Source organism: Mobula birostris, chromosome 8 (assembly GCF_030028105.1).
Source record: "Mobula birostris isolate sMobBir1 chromosome 8, sMobBir1.hap1, whole genome shotgun sequence".
Lineage (NCBI taxonomy): Eukaryota > Metazoa > Chordata > Chondrichthyes > Myliobatiformes > Myliobatidae > Mobula > Mobula birostris.
In genome coordinates this window covers 53,721,479-53,737,789 of record NC_092377.1, presented here as the reverse complement: position 1 = coordinate 53,737,789, position 16,311 = coordinate 53,721,479, and the positions used below count along the sequence as shown (strand labels likewise).

At 37.1% G+C, this 16,311-nt stretch overlaps 1 protein-coding gene across 1 annotated transcript in view; it reads left to right on the top strand.

The window, feature by feature from the left end:
* Nucleotides 1–16,311, top strand: part of nrxn1a (neurexin 1a) — a 1,764,001-nt gene that overhangs the window by 874,949 nt on the left and 872,741 nt on the right. The window contains exon 13 of the mRNA XM_072265192.1: nt 9,719–9,922. Within this exon, the coding sequence (XP_072121293.1) occupies nt 9,719–9,922 (204 nt within the window). The remainder of the gene's footprint in view (nt 1–9,718; nt 9,923–16,311) is intronic.

Genomic DNA, 16,311 nt, shown 5'->3' with positions numbered 1-16,311 from the left:
TTAGGAGGACAACTACATCTTTAATGTACATGAAGTCCGATCAAGAGTCTCATAACAATGAGATCGAAGCAGCTATTGAGCCTGGCGGTGTGTCTCTTCAAGCTTTTGTATTTTCTGGCTGATGGAAGGAGGAGAAAGAGAGAATGTCCAAGGCAGGAGGGGTATTTAATACTGCTGGCTGTTATTCTAAGACAGCAAGAAGTATAGCCAGAATCTATGGAGGGGAGGTTAGTTTTTGTAAGAGACTGAGAAATGTTCACAACTCTGTAATGTCTTGCAGTCTTGGGCAGTGCAGTTGCCATACCAAGCTGTGGAGATTTTACATAGGATGCTTTTTCTATAGTACATTTATAAAAATTGCAGAGGGTCAACTTCAAGTGGTCAAGGTTTTTTAACTTGAATATAACTGGAGAGTTTGGGGATAGATGGTAGGGAAGGGATTAATGGTATCGAGGTAGGGCCCTAAGAATGATTGTAACTATTGATTTAATAAGGAAAGCATGCTATTCCAGTACGGTGCTAGGAAAGCTATATTGTTTAAGGAACACAAATTATGTCAGGAGCACAAAGATGAGTTATGCCTGAAGTGTCTGGTTATACTGACACACAAATACACAGGAATCATCCTTATTACATTTTGTTCCGTGAAGCTATTCATTTTGAAGTGCATAACATAGTTATGCTTTCATATTTCTAGATGCATATTTTTAAAAGATTTGTCAAGGAATCCTGACATGTCTAAAGTAAATTCTGTTTTTTCAGACTAAAACAGATGAGCGTTCCTTGTAGAAAGCAGATTTAATATTACCTATGCATCATTTGTAGAGATAATTGCTTCTCGTTAGAATAAAAGAACAATAAAGATGAGTATTTATAAAGTAGGGAAAGTTAGAAGAGAAAGGGCTGACTTAGAAGTAAAGTGATAATGATCTATGCTAAATATAGATATTAAAAAAAACGAGTCCTGTGGAGGTGCAGATGGTTACAACAGAAAAACTGAGAAGACAAGAAGCATGCAAAATCTGAAATAATGATACAGTCTTTTGTACTAATGAAGTGTTGGAATAAAAATATGGATAAATGTCTACCCATCTCCCAATCTGTGGAAGGCTCCAAAGAGCATCTGATGCAATATTCTAACAGTAGCAATACTGAGCTTCTTATCCATGGTAGCATATAACACATACTTTTTCATTACACCCCTTGTCACTATTCAGAGTTCAGAATACACTATATGCAACACAACATTTTATATGTTTTATTTTCTGTTTGGTACATTTTATCTGCTTGTCACATCATGGGCAACTCTGCATTAAGGATGTCAAATTCAGTTTGGGTAAACATCTCAGCAAAAATAACTGAGTGTCTGGTTACATGCCATTTTATTTATCTATCCAAACCCGCTCTAGTCCCTTTTTGTTTTACGTTGTTACTGTTTTTACTTTTCAGTTAGATGTTCCCTCCACCCTATAATAGACTTCCCATTTCTTCATTTTCTGGCCTCATTCCTTGGTTCTGTACGAACATAAAAGTTTTATGAAAAGTCACTGTGTGATAGTATTGGGTTTGCTGTCCCCAAAGTTCTGAACTCATATGAAAATATTAAGCCCTCTCCAATATTGATAGCTATGAGTACCCTCACTAAAGCGAGGTTATACTGTAGCCAGCTACACTTCAAAGGTAAGATCACTTCTCCATTTATCCTCCACAACAACTTTTGCTACCAATACCTAGTACTTGAGTGGTGTTGCCCCCGCCCCACCAAGGAGGATATACTTCCAGCTAATGAATTAGTTTAAATACTGTTAGAAACATAGAAAACCTACAGCACAGTACAGGCCCTTCAGCCCACAAGGCTGTGCCAAACATGTCCTTACCTCAGAAACACTGTTCATTATTTTTTAGTGATACACATTCAAATTCAGCTAAAATTCTTAAAGCACGTTTAAAACTTAGTGATGATTTTTATCTTATAAAAGATTTCCAAATCACAAACAATTTCTAAGACACAAAGGATTTCCAAAACCCAGGTACAGTACAATTTGTAAAAGCTAAAAGGACATACCAACGAGTTGCAGAGGTCCATCACAGAAATCAAAGGCAGAGAAATGGATTCTCATCACTGTGTATTTCTGTCAGTTTTCTTGCTCGTCCTTCACCATTCCTAACAAGCCTGACTGCTCTCGAACATTTATATATATTTTTGCTACTTAGTGACTTCACATACATAGTCTAAGAGCTTTTTGGGACAGAGATCCCAGGGACTCGAAATTAATGCTGTGAGGGATGACTCCCTGAGTACGCAAATCTCCCAACTATTGATAGGACTATTACTCTTGTTTATGACAAGAAGCTGAAAAAAGAATATTGGTTGGAAGTTTAACTTGCTCAGATACAACTCTTTGTTCCTTGGAAGTGTCAGCTGCTGCGTTAGAGAGCTGAATTTGGCAAAAAGGCATCCTGAGCCTGGATAGAGAATATCTATCACAAGTGACCTGACGCATTGAATCTGCTTCTCCCTCAAAAGATGCTGCTTGAGGTGCTGAGTATCACATTGACAGGATTTTTGTTTTTCTTAGCATCAATTGAAATGCTTTGCATTGGAAAAATAGAAATGTTGATCCTGCTTGTATGAATTCATAGTTTGTTATTGGTGTCAAATTTTGTGGTTTATTTTATAAAGCTATATCCATAAAATATATGAAATTGATATATAGAAAAACAAAGATTAAAGTGAATTATTGCATGTAATGGGAAAATGTAAAAGTTATGTTTTGTGCCTTTTTGTGTCATTTTCTTGAACAAAAGATTCCTTTCATTAAATTAAGATTTTTTTGTTCAAAGAGCCTTCTATTGAGTTCAGAAGAATGGCATTAAAAAAGGAGAAAACATATTCTGTTGAGATTTATAATGGGAGGGAGATTGGGGATCATCATGGAGCACGAATTGTCATTGATCATTTTTTGGCTGTTGTTCACAAGCTTTTCTCTTAAAATCCTATTCTCATCAACATCTCTGAATGGTGATCAAAACAAAGGGAATATAATAGAGAGAAAAGAACAGCCTCTGATGACGTATGTATCAGTCACTAATGGTAGACAAGCATGACACCTGCCTGCCATCTGAGAGGCATCCCTATATCACTTAGTTGGTGACACAATAAAGCAAACCTAGTATGTTTATTTAAGCCATTGCTAGCACTTTGAAATATGGAACATATTAGAATCTATGTTTTGGGTTATATGCATTTATCTACATTCTTGTACATGCTGCCACGCATACCGATATTTATGCATTCCCAGAAGGGACAGAAACTGGTGCTTTGGCCCAAAGTGTCTATGCTTACTCATGCTATTCCTATTTGTCAGTATCAGGCCTTGCAATGCTGTTCCTATTGAAACACTTGTCCAAGTATCTTTTAAATGCTGTAACTGTATACAACTGCAACCTCATGCATAGATGCAAAGATTGGAGAAGCAGGCATTTGAAATCACAGATTAGTATGTTTTACATCTCAAAATGGATTTTTGCATATACAATGTTCAAATGTCAAGTAGCAGTCATACTGTTAAGTTCCAAAAATTTTTTTTAAAAAATGTATTTAAATGTAATATAATTAACTTTGTTGCATGCTAAAGATGTAAATTGAATGACAGACTTAAGCATTTTTTAATATTGCTCTGGAACTTCCACTTAGGTATCAAATGACGTGAGTCGTCTAAGTCAATAGAAATTAAATGTTGTCAAGGCTCCTGAGAAGCATTCAATTACAAGTTTCGCTGGACACCCCCCCACCACCGTGTGTCTAATTATGTAAAGCTTACAATATTATTTTCAATCATTCATGATCTATGAAGTAACTATCCCCAGCACACTGACTAGCTAAAAATGTGAAGTAATCTTTAGAGGCAACAAATCAGGACATAAAGAGCATGAGTTATTATGAGAAGCCAAGATGCTTTAGTTGCTAGAAATGTGAACTTCATTAATGCATGAAAACAGTTGAAATTTCAGTTGTAATCTTTCTTCAGAACTTGGAAGAGAAAACGAAAGATGAAATTATTTTTACATTGCTGGGCATAGGTATAGGTGAAAAAGAGTCTAAAGTGGACGTCTGTGGAAAGGTGGATAATAGGAGCAATGCAAGTAATAGGGGTGGTAATGGTGAGTGGATCAATATAGGTTTATATGAAGAAGGTGCACGTATATCGCCAATGAGGCGTTTGAATTCTGGATATATGAGATCTAAGACTGAAATGGCTGATTAACTCAAATTGTTGAATTTGATGTCTAGTCCAAAAAACAGTGGTTTGCCGAGTTTAAAGATGTGTTTGGTTTTGCATTGGGCTTTTTTAGAAATACGAGAGTGTAATGGGGATGGAGAACTTGCAACTAGAAGCTTATGATTGCAGACTGAGCAGAAATTATTTGCAAGGTGGCATTCAATCTCATATCTACAGGTTTAGATAAGGTAACTTCATGTCCAACAAATATTGTCTATAAAAATAAAAAAAATACACACAGAAAAAATTGGGCATACTCTGGGCATACTAATAGGCAGCTTTAGTGAAGAAGGAAACTAGAGTTAACGTTTCAGGTAAATTACCTTATATTCTGATGGAACTCAGATTTTATAGTCATGGTCCCCAGGGGTGGTGCTGGAAATTGCATGACTTCTCATTCTGCTGCTGGAGGATTGAAGAAACTGCCAGAGAACAGTTGTCATAAAATTGCTGAAATTACTACACGCTCCAATAAACTATATTTATATGTGCAAAATTAATTGAAAGTGGCGGGAAAGATTGAGAAAATGGTTAAAAATATCGTAGGTTTTGGAAATAGAAGCATGAAGTGCAAGAGTCAGGAATTATGAAAAGTCTTATTAAAACACTAGTTTGACACAGCTAGAGTACTCTGCCCAATTCTGCAAATTAAGGATGTGTAGAGGATGCAGAAGTGATTAAACAAACTGATTCCAATTGTAAGAGGCATTTAATTAGTTTGTAGTAGTTAGGGCTCTTCTTGATGGAATCAAGAAGGTTGCAAGGAAATTTGATAGAGACATTTAAAATCATGGAGAGAGTGGATAAGAATATCTTTATCTCTTCCCTCCCCCACCCACTGCCCCTCTCCACTTTCCACAGGGATTGCTGTCACCATGATTCCTTGTCTATTCGTCCCTCTCCACTAATTTCCCTCCTGGCGCTTATCCCTGCAAATGATAGAAATGTTACAACTGCTCATTCACGTCCTCCCTCACCTGCATTCATGGGCCTCAAACATTCCTTCCAGGTGAGGCAGAAATTCACCTGTAAATCCGTTGGGGTCTTCTTCGATATTTGGTGCTCCCAATGTGGCCTCCTCTACATTGGTGAGACTCTGACTTAAATTGGGGGATTGCTTTGTCAAGCACCTCTGCTCCATCTGCAAAAATCAGGATTTCCTGGTGGCCAACCATTTTAACCAGAGGAGAGAATGTATTAGACCTGATTTTTACTAAGATTCATGGACCCTACAAGGTTGACCCTCACTCTCAACTTGGATATTCAGACCACTTATCCATTTTGCTAATCACTGTGTAGAGACCATTGGCTAAATGAGTCACAGGGAGATCAGGACTTGGCCAGAAGGTGCCACTTTCATGCTACAGAATGATTACTAAAGCATGGACTAGAGCATATTCGGAGAGGTGGATACCTATGATCGTCATGTCAATATGTGGGATTGGTGACTGGCTACATGGGAAAGTCCATTGAGGCTGTTACCATGATTAAACACTATACTGCCTGGGCAAAGGAGAAACCATGGTTGACTGCAGAGATTCATGCACTGCTTAGAGATCGGGACACTGCCTTCAGATTGGGGGACAGGGCGACTCTAAGCTCAGTAAGAGCCATGGTCTCCCATGCCATCAGGGGGCAAAACGTGACTATGCACGGAAAATCCACAGACACCCTTGAGTTACCAGGGACACACATGTGGCAAAGTATACAAAGCATAACCGATGACAAGTCCACCCTGTGCATTAATGAAAGAGACACCCTTCCTGATAGGCTGAATGCCTTCTATGCACAATTTGATGCAATGAACGATGTGACATTAAGGAAAGCCCCTGAGGAACAGGCACCCTGTCTAACTGCAGCCAAAATCAGAATCAGAATCAGGTTTATTATCACTAGCATGTGACGTAAAATTTGTTAACTTAGCAGCAGCAGTTCAATGCAATACATAATCTAGCAGAGAGAGAAAAAAATAATAAATAAAATAAAACATAATAATAAATAAACAAATCAATTACATACATAGATTTTTTAAGAATGTGCAAAAATCAGAAATACTGTATATTAAAAAAGTGAGGTAGTGTCCAAAGCTTCAATGTCCATTTAGGAATTGAATGGCAGAGGGGAAGAAGCTGAGCGTGTGCCTTCAGGCTTCTGTATCTCCCACCTGATGGTAACAGTGAGAAAAGGGCGTGCCCTGGGTGCTGAAGTTCCTTAAAAATGGACGCTGCCTTTCTGAGACATTGTTCCCTAAAGATGTCCTGGGTAGTTTGTAGGCTAGTGCCCAAGATGGAGCTGACTAGATTTACAACCTTCTGCAGCTTCTTTCAGATCCTAGCCATGGTAAACGAATGCAAAGCTGTAGGAGCAGACAATATAGAAACATAGAAAATAGGTGCAGGAGTAGGCCATTTGGCCCTTCGAGCCTGCACCGCCATTCAGTACGATCATGGCTGATCATCCAACTCAGAACCCTGTACCTGCCTTCTCTCCATACCCCCTGATCCCTTTAGCCACAAGGGCCATATCTAACTCCCTCTTAAATATAGCCAATGAACTGGCCTCAACTGTTTCCTGTGGCAGAGAATTCCACGGATTCACCACTCTATGTGTGAAGAAGTTTTTCCTCATCTCGGTCCTAAAAAGCTTCCCCTTTATCCGCAAACTGTGACCCCTCGTTCTGGACTTCCCCAACATTGGGAGCAATCTTCCTGCATCTAGCCTGTCCAATCCCTTTAGGATTTTATGCATTTCAATCAGATCCCCCCTCAATCTTCTAAATTCCAGAGAGTATAAGCCTAGCCGATCCAGTCTATCATCATATGAAAGTCCTGCCATCCCAGGAATCAATCTGATGAACCTTCTTTGTACTCTCTCTATGGCAAGAATGTCTTTCCTCAGATTAAGGGACCAAAACTGCACACAATACTCCAGGTGTGGTCTCACCAAGGCCTTGTACAACTGCAGTAGTACCTCCCTGCTCCTGTACTCGAATCCTCTCGCTATAAATGCCAGCATACCATTCGCCTTTTTCACCGCCTGCTGTACCTGCATGCCCACTTTCAATGACTGGTGTGTAATGACACCCAGGTCTCGTTGCACCTCCCCTTTTCCTAATCGGCCACCATTCAGATAATCTGTTTTCATGTTCTTGCCACCAAAGTGGATAACCTCACATTTATCCACATTAAATTGCATCTGCCATGAATTTGCCCACTCACCTAACCTATCCGAGTCACCCTGCATCCTCTTAGCATCCTCCTCACAGCTAACACTGCCGCCCAGCTTCGTGTCATCCGCAAACTTGGAGATGCTGCATTTAATTCCCTCATCTAAGTCATTAATATATATTGTAAACAACTGGGGTACCAGCACTGAGCCTTGCGGCACCCCACTCATCACTGCCTGCCATTCTGAAAAGGTCCTGTTTATTCCCACTCTTTGCTTCCTGTCTGCCAACCAATTCTCTATCTACATCAATACCTTACCCCCAATACTGTGTGCTTTAAGTTTGCACACTAATCTCCTGTGTGGGACCTTGTCAAAAGCCTTTTGAAAATCCAAATATACATTTATACCACATCCACTGGTTCTCCCCTAACCACACGACGAGTTACATCCTCAAAAAATTCTGTGAGATTCGTCAGACATGATTTCCCTTTCACAAATCCATGCTGACTTCGTGTAATGATTTCATCGCTTTCCAAGTGTGCTGTTATCATATCTTTGACAACTGACTCTAGCATTTTCCCCACCACCGATGTCAGGTTTACCGGTCTGTAATTCCCCGGTTTCTCTCTCCCTCCTTTTTTAAAAAGCAGGGTTACATTATCCACCCTCCAATCCTCAGGAACTAATCAAGAATCTAAACAGTTTTGAAAAATTATCACTGATGCATCCAGTATTTCTTGTGCTATACCTGCTCAGGTGCTGAGGGTTTGTGAGTCACAGCTAACCGAGGTCTTAATGGACATCTTTAATAACTCTTTGAAACAGTCCACTGTCCCTGCTGGCTCCAAGGCAGCCAACATCATTCCGGTGCCTTAGGGAGTGACGGTAACTGGCCTAAACAATTAACCCCCATGTCAGTGACTCCAACAATCACAAAGTGCTTTGAGTGGCTTGTAATAGATTATAAAATCCCAAATTCCAACTACATTAGATCCTTCCCAGTTCACTTACTGCTCAAACCAGTCCACTGATGATGCCATAGCAACATCTCTGCACTACATCTTGTCCCTCCTGGAAAGGATGTTGTTCATTGACTTTAGCTTGGTATTTGACATGATCATCCCTGAGAGGCTGGTGGATAAACTGTCCTTGTTAGGATTCAACACCCCCCTCTGTAACTTGATCTTGAAATTCTTGATGGAAAGACCCCGGTCAGTTTGACTTGGCAGCAACATCTCAAGCTCCATCATGCCTGCTGCTGTTCACACTGCTGACTCATGACTGCACTGCCAGATTCAAGGCAAACCTCATCAAGTGTGCTGACGATACTACAGTGGTTGGCCTCACCAGCAACGATAAGTCAGTATACAGAGAGGAGGCAGAGAGGCTTGTTAACTGGTGTGAGAACAGTAACCTGAGTCTCAACATTGACAAGACAATAAAAATGAGGTGCTGTGGACATCAGGAAGGCACAGGACGACCACTCTCCATTAAACATCAATGTCTGTGCTGTGGAGAGAGTAAAGAGCCATACAGTTCTTGGTGTGCACATAACGAATGATCTAACCTGGACCCATGGGCCTCCTCATGAGTCATGAAGGCACAGAGCAGCATCTACAGTTTCTGAGGAGATTGAGATGTGCAAGGCTTCCCGCCTCTATTCAACAAACTGTCTACCGGAGCTTCATTGACAGTGTCCTGCTTGGCTGAATCATTGTGTGGTATGGAAATTGACAAAGAAAAACAGAAGTAACATGAAGTAATATGTTTTTACGTGATGGGTAGTTAATGTCTGGAGTGTACTGCAGGCCTGGTAGTAGAAGCACATTCAATTTTGATGATTAAAAAGGAGATAAATTTCAAAAATAAAGCTGTATGTCGGGATGTTGAAGAGCTAGTGGTGATGGGCGAATTTTCATTGATTCTACTGTATTTCCTTGTTCTGCTGCAAATACCTTCAAGAAAATGAATCTCTGATGAAAATGAGTGGTGATATGTATGTACTTTGATAATAAATTTACTCTGAACCAACATGGATTTAGTGGACAAATGAACTACTTAAACTTCCTAACCATTGTCTGGTTCTGTGATGTTAAGTTTTAAATAATATGTATTTAATAAAATTTAAAGTGCTATTTATTATCCCTAAACTTGTATGTAAAAAATTAATAAATGTCCTGGTACTTAATAGCACTTTTAAATATAAATTAGTCATTATACAAAGAAATATCTTCATGTTCATTTGTTTCTTCCTTTTTTTATATCAGAAGCAACAATACTGAGCTACGATGGAAGTAAATTTATGAAAATCCAGCTGCCTGTTGTAATGCATACAGAAGCAGAAGATGTATCACTGCGATTTATGTCGCAACGAGCCTATGGAATCTTAATGGCCACAACATCCCGAGATTCAGCAGATACTCTGAGATTAGAACTTGATGGTGGTCGTGTCAAACTTACTGTCAACCTAGGTAACATTCATCAGTGCTTTGTGTCATCACTTTTTTATGCATAGAGATCTTTTAATTGTTCAATAATTTGTTCAAAGCTTTCAAATTTTGTTTAACAATTTTGAAAAATGATTAATCAAAATGCAATGAATTTTGCTGTCACATTGTTATAAACCCATCTTTTGAGACATCATTGAAGCCAATTTACTATTTTTGTTGCTTATGCATGTTTTAAAAAAAATTATTTCCATCTATTTCTTCCTCAGAAACTTTTTTTTTACATCTTTTTGTACTCTGATTCAAGAAGCCCATCTGTTTAAAATTTTATAAGCTATAGTATCTACCTCAGAGTACCAGTTGATGGTTTACAGACTGTACGCAAGTAATGACAATTGATTGAACATATGCTGGAAACCTGATCTAAAGATAAACCATAGAAATACTCAGTAGGTCAAGCAGCCTCTGTGAAGAGAGTAACAGTTAATGATTCACTTGATGAAATTATCTGAACCATTTACTCTAACTCTTTTGTGATTTGCTGAGTATGTCATTATTACATTGTATGCCTTTGTTGTGAACACAGCAACAGTGTGTTTAAAATAGAGAGGCAAAGAGAGAGTACAACATTGTAATCTTTCTGCTGGCTTCCAGATTGTAAACAACCACAAGTCTTTACAGCTTCAGAAATATTTTAAAAATTCAAAAATATATTTGAGATTAGGGTAGATTAGAGGCAAAGCTTGTAATTTCCAGTTCTAAGCAATACATAAAAGTAATCACTCCAGCCAAAATTGTATTTGTAAGCTATAAGAAGTAAGGACCATCTCTAAATTTACAAACAATACCTGGCTGAAAAAAAATCATTAATTATTTCATAATATGTACAGAAAGAAGGCATTTGAATTGAACAGAATAATAGAACAATTATTTTTTCAACATGTGAATTATCTTATGGGCTTCTGCTATTTCTTTTACATTATTTGTAACAAATGCAGCTTTTACCATGTCTTATTCAATCATGTTTATCTTTTACTCATTCATTTTTATTATATTGTTGTAATATTATGAATCAAAAGATGGTACATGACCCTTCAAAGACCAAGGTCTGCGGCCCTTAGCAAACAGCCATATGAACAAGAATGTGCAGCCTCTTTTACAGTGAAAATGCTTGCTTTGGTCTCAATTAAATCATTTTATTTGAGAATAATAGAAAAACAGAAGGAATATATGCATAAAAGAAAACAATAATTTACACTGTTCATTTACTGAATGTGTTTGCATTTCTATACAATGCCATTTCAGTAAAATTGATGAAAATGAAATTGAATTGCTGATAAAATCCGATGTCTCCATTTCATTTCTAATGGTGAGTGTAGACCATCTGATATAATTAATGTTTTTTAACATTTAATGACTGTGAAGCCTATTTCTCTGCATTGTACCACACAGCAATGACCTCATTGTTTATTTTCTTCTGATCATACAAGTAAATATAATAGATTCACTGAAAAAAATAATTTCACTCTTTTCCAATGATGTACTGGCAATGTGTCATTTTCATCATAAGGAAATTTTTCCCAGATGTGGAACTCAAATCTCTTTTCAAAGTGGTCAGATGTGTGGCAAATTTACAGGATGTGATATATGAAATTGACTCTCTTCCTTGAAATCATTCTTGATTGTAACTATATACCAGACAGTGACAGAATCATATATCTTGTATATCAAATACTGGAATACTAAAAAAGGATTCAAAAATTGGAAACATTACATTATCCAATATTTGGAATTTGAAGAGTTTAGTTCAGGTAGCTTGAAGAAACTATTTGATTGTTATGTTATAATGGCAGCCGAGTCTCTCTGTTAACATAGATTAATCAAATTATTTCAAGAAAAAAAGAATAAACGTCATTTTCCTTGTCAGACACTTTTAGACATTGCCGCAAAGTACACTGTCAGAAATCATCAAGCTTAAACGTTACCGCCAAGGTATTTTTTTGATACCATTTGAATGGTCTATTGTATGGAAGTAGTTCATTGGAACTTGAAGCAAAATAATGCAGCACTGAGGAAATACTCCTATCCTTTTTGGAAAATGTTATGACTAAGTCTTTTTGTTATCCTCAAAAACAAAAGAAACATCGGGTCTATCAACTGAACAGCACCAGTACCATTTTGAAACAACAGAAGGTGAAAAACAAAGGTGTGAAATCTTGAAAAATATATGTTTAAGCCTTTTGACCCCAGAAACCCAAGAATCATCAACATTCAGCCATTGTATAGCCTATTTAAATCCTCAATATTTTTGTTTCATAAGCAAATGGCTAGTCTGTTTGCTTCCAGATCTTGTTTAACTGCTGACTTTTTTTTTGCTGTTATTTTCTTTCTCAATGCATTTCTTAATTCAAGCCAGTGGTCCTCGCATGGACTTTTACATGCATGGTCTTAAATTCTTTATTTTGTGAATACATCCCAACAAGTAAAAAATATACCTGAAATTGAATAATAGCCTAATTTAATTGTCAATTTAAACTAGATTTTTGCCTAGTTTATTAGGCCAGAATTGGTCTCAGATACTTACATAGAGAAGATTTCTGGCTGAGTCACATTCTCTCACTGAATCTTTATATTGTAATTATTTTTCTGCATAATTTGCAAAATCAGATTGACTGTTCAGGGCACTGTTTTAAAAAGCTACAACTGATCTATTTCATGCAGCATGCAGTCAAACACTTAAGTCAGGACAAAAACGCATTAAATTCCTCTACTAGGCCATATTAATAATGGAGTGTCTGTTTACATTCTATTCCCTGAATGTTAAATCGTAGAAATACTGCATGCACCTCCTTTTGGATTTATGAGTTATCATTATTAATCCAGGTGTACAGATTTTCTTGCTTAACAATCAGTATGTTTTAAAATAATTGTTGAGGTGTTCAAAAAGTACAGCATTTCTTGTAATGAGGTGTGCACACTTTGGTCTTTGGCTGTTTGCAACCACTTTTCTGTTGCGGTTGACGACACATGACAAACTCAGCTACATGAACATGAACCTGGAATTGTTAAGATTAAAATTCTTCAAGGGCATTTTAGATTACCTTATTCACTGTTGGACATGCATATAGATGTTGTGTTGTTAAAGGTAGGAGATACCAAATTATTTTATCTGTCATTTTACTACGTTTTAGGGTTTGTTTCTTTTGAATGCAAAGGTGGAATATATTTGAGCATTTTAATGACTGCAACATATAATTTTTGAAAATATATTTAAATATTGGTGATTTTAAACTTTAGACAAATTAAGCTTTAACGCTCTCTCCCACCCTACCACCAAGTATACCATTTCTTTAGTTCTATCGTACCTTCTCACAAAATGCATAATCAATGTGTGGAATATAAAAATGTAGTTCTGTCTTAAGCCTTTGAAGAATCTAACAGTGATCAAAGACATTTGATCTTGCCAAATTACTGCTTGTACCCCAGTATGACGGAGCACTGCTTATTTTCTAAGTGGACAGTTGTGTTCTTTCACACATGAGGAAAGGTCTGTGACTTGTCTGGGTCAAGTATCTTTGACGTGAAAAAAAAATATTATTTCCATCTCGGTTTGAGAATCATGTAGCTGTTGTTTGCTGCTGGCCATCTTATGCTTTATTTAATGTAAGAAAGTAGACCCAATAATAGATGTATGGTGCAAAAACCATTCTGTTAATAAGATTTTTTAATAGTAAATAGGATTTTCCACTATAAAATGGCCACATTTGCATGTGTCTGTCCCCGGAAGGGTGGAATGCGATTTTTTTGGATGTCTGCAGCTATTACCTTGAAGGATATAATTTCATTTTTCATCTATTTTTCCCTATCTAGACTGTATCAGGACTAACTGTAATAACAGTAAGTTGCTGTTCAAAGCTTTTTCACTCTTCCTCTTCTACTTTTGAAACAATTTGTGGAAGTAGAATTGCCTCATAGACTCAATTATATAACAAGAAATTGAGAATGTGTATATCAATTTAGGATTAGAGAATCATAGGATAGTTGCCAGGGTGTTAAAAAATGTTTTAACACATTTTTTTTTCTTAAGAAAGTCTTTTTTCACAGATTTAATTACATTTAGCAAACAGATTTAGTTATGTTCAGTGAAATGTGCGCGCAATTGCAGTTGTTAAGTGCATGTCCTTAATTAATAATGCACATCTTTGTTAATTGCAAGCAAATTCCAGCAACGTGAGATATCATAATGTGCTGTATACCATTTGAAAAGATTAATGTGATTTACTTACAATATGGAATATAGATATTCCTAACATCCATATGAGGAAATATTTTTTTACACCCTGTATATTTCAGATTAGAGGTGGGATGGAAGGACAAATAGAGTTAGATTAATTCAACATGCATGACTCCACTTTAAATGCATTACAAATAATGCATGGAAAATAACTTCTTTGCATGACATTTCAAAGTTTCTAAAATGTAGAAAGAGAAAGGATTGTGACTTTTCTTCTAATAATTACTCTGGTAGGATGTAATATTTAAGGATAGATTGCCCAGAGGACTCTGAGATTATAACCAATTTATCTAATGGCTTCTCTTAATCAAATTAAATTTATAATGTATTTTGCAATGAGTGCTATGAATTAACATATTTCTACACCTTAAAAAAGTAGCATCAGCGGCCTTTTCTTAACATCAGTTGCATAAATATGATTTTGTGCTGTCACCCTCAAAACAAGCTTAATATATCTCAAACAAAGGAGCCAGGCTTGCCAATAATTTATTCTGAATGTATTCCCAACTAATTGAGTATATTTTCATACTGATTGAAATAGCTCTAATGTTCTTCTGCATGTTACTTTACTCACAAATGTGCAAATTAACTAAAGATAAACTTTTGAGGATCTGTGCTCTTTCTGTGCATCTAAAATCTGTTGAAGAGAAAAGCTAAATGTGAGTTAAATAGAGGAACCCACAAATTTCATTTTCAAAAGGGAGGAAATATCATCCAGTCATGGATTTTTCAGACACATTTATTTCACAGGTCAAATTATAAATTATAAGCTATCTTATCTCTGTGTCTTTTATTAGTTTATTTGTGGACATAATTAATTGAAATCATATTTAAATTTCATACTGTACTGTCAATATTATGTGTGTTTGTACTTTAGGGTTTAGCAGGAGTTATTTCTAAGAGAATAATGATACTTTTAAAGCACTAATTCACTTGCAAGCATTTTGTTAAGTTATTAGAGATACAATTGCAAACCAGACGGACAGACTGGGCGGATGACATTAACATATTAGACAACTGGGCAATAGTTAAATAACTCATGTTCAGTTTTCCTTTAATAGTTATACTTAAGATAACAACCTAAGGATGATTTTTGGTTCACCACCTTCATACAATAATCTAAAATGCACACATGAAGTGGTTCTAATGCTGCATGTGATGACATTGCAAGGTAAATTCCTAATGCATTATCACAGGATGGGAATTTGAAACACATGATACTGATTCTGATGAATTTGAATCACCTGATGTATCTTGTGTTGGTCCAATGAGTAAGTAGCACTGCAGTGTATATTTGCAAAATCAGTACGCTGTGAGTTTTGGCCAAGAAGGGAGCCAAGGGTTTTCATACGTAGAACATGGAACAGTACGGCACAGGAAGGGGCACTTCAGCCTATGATATTGTACCAAACCAATTGAATTAGTTATCAAATGGCCAACCTTCTGCCTACACAATGTCCATATCCTTCCATTTCTCTCGCATTCATGTGCCTATCTAAAAATCTCTGATGTATTTGCCTCCACCACCACCCCAGGCAGCACATTTCAGGCACCCACAACTCTCTGTTAAAAGAAAATGTCCCTCATATTTCTTTAATGGAATGCATCATTGTTATTGATGTTGCTGTAAAAAAATCTGTGGATTCTCATAGTCACATAGCATGGGAGCTGGTCCTCAGGCCCACTTTTCTGTGGCCAGCCATGAAGTAACTTTCAATATTAAAGCCATTCTCAACACTTGCTCATGGCTTTCTATGGCATTTAATTTTCTTGCCATGCTGATTTCTCTCTCTGCTCTACCAATGGGCCAGATATCTCATGTTTTGGAGATCAGGCCTCTGAGTTTCCTTGGGCTGAGTAGGAAAATGCTCCAATTCTCTCGCAGGCTACCCACCTTTGATCAAATGATGTTCATATGAGCATAGAAGAAATCCTCTGGCTGCTCCAGTCCATCTCCACCACTATTTGAATTGGGTCCCGAATAAATGGTAATACTGCCAGCATCAATTTCCATTTAAGGAACACTGCTTTAAGTGTTCCAACATATGCTAGGGCTTCATATAGGTGGGCTGGTGCTTTGAAATTATGCACACCTATTTTGTGTAGCTCTCTCCACCCC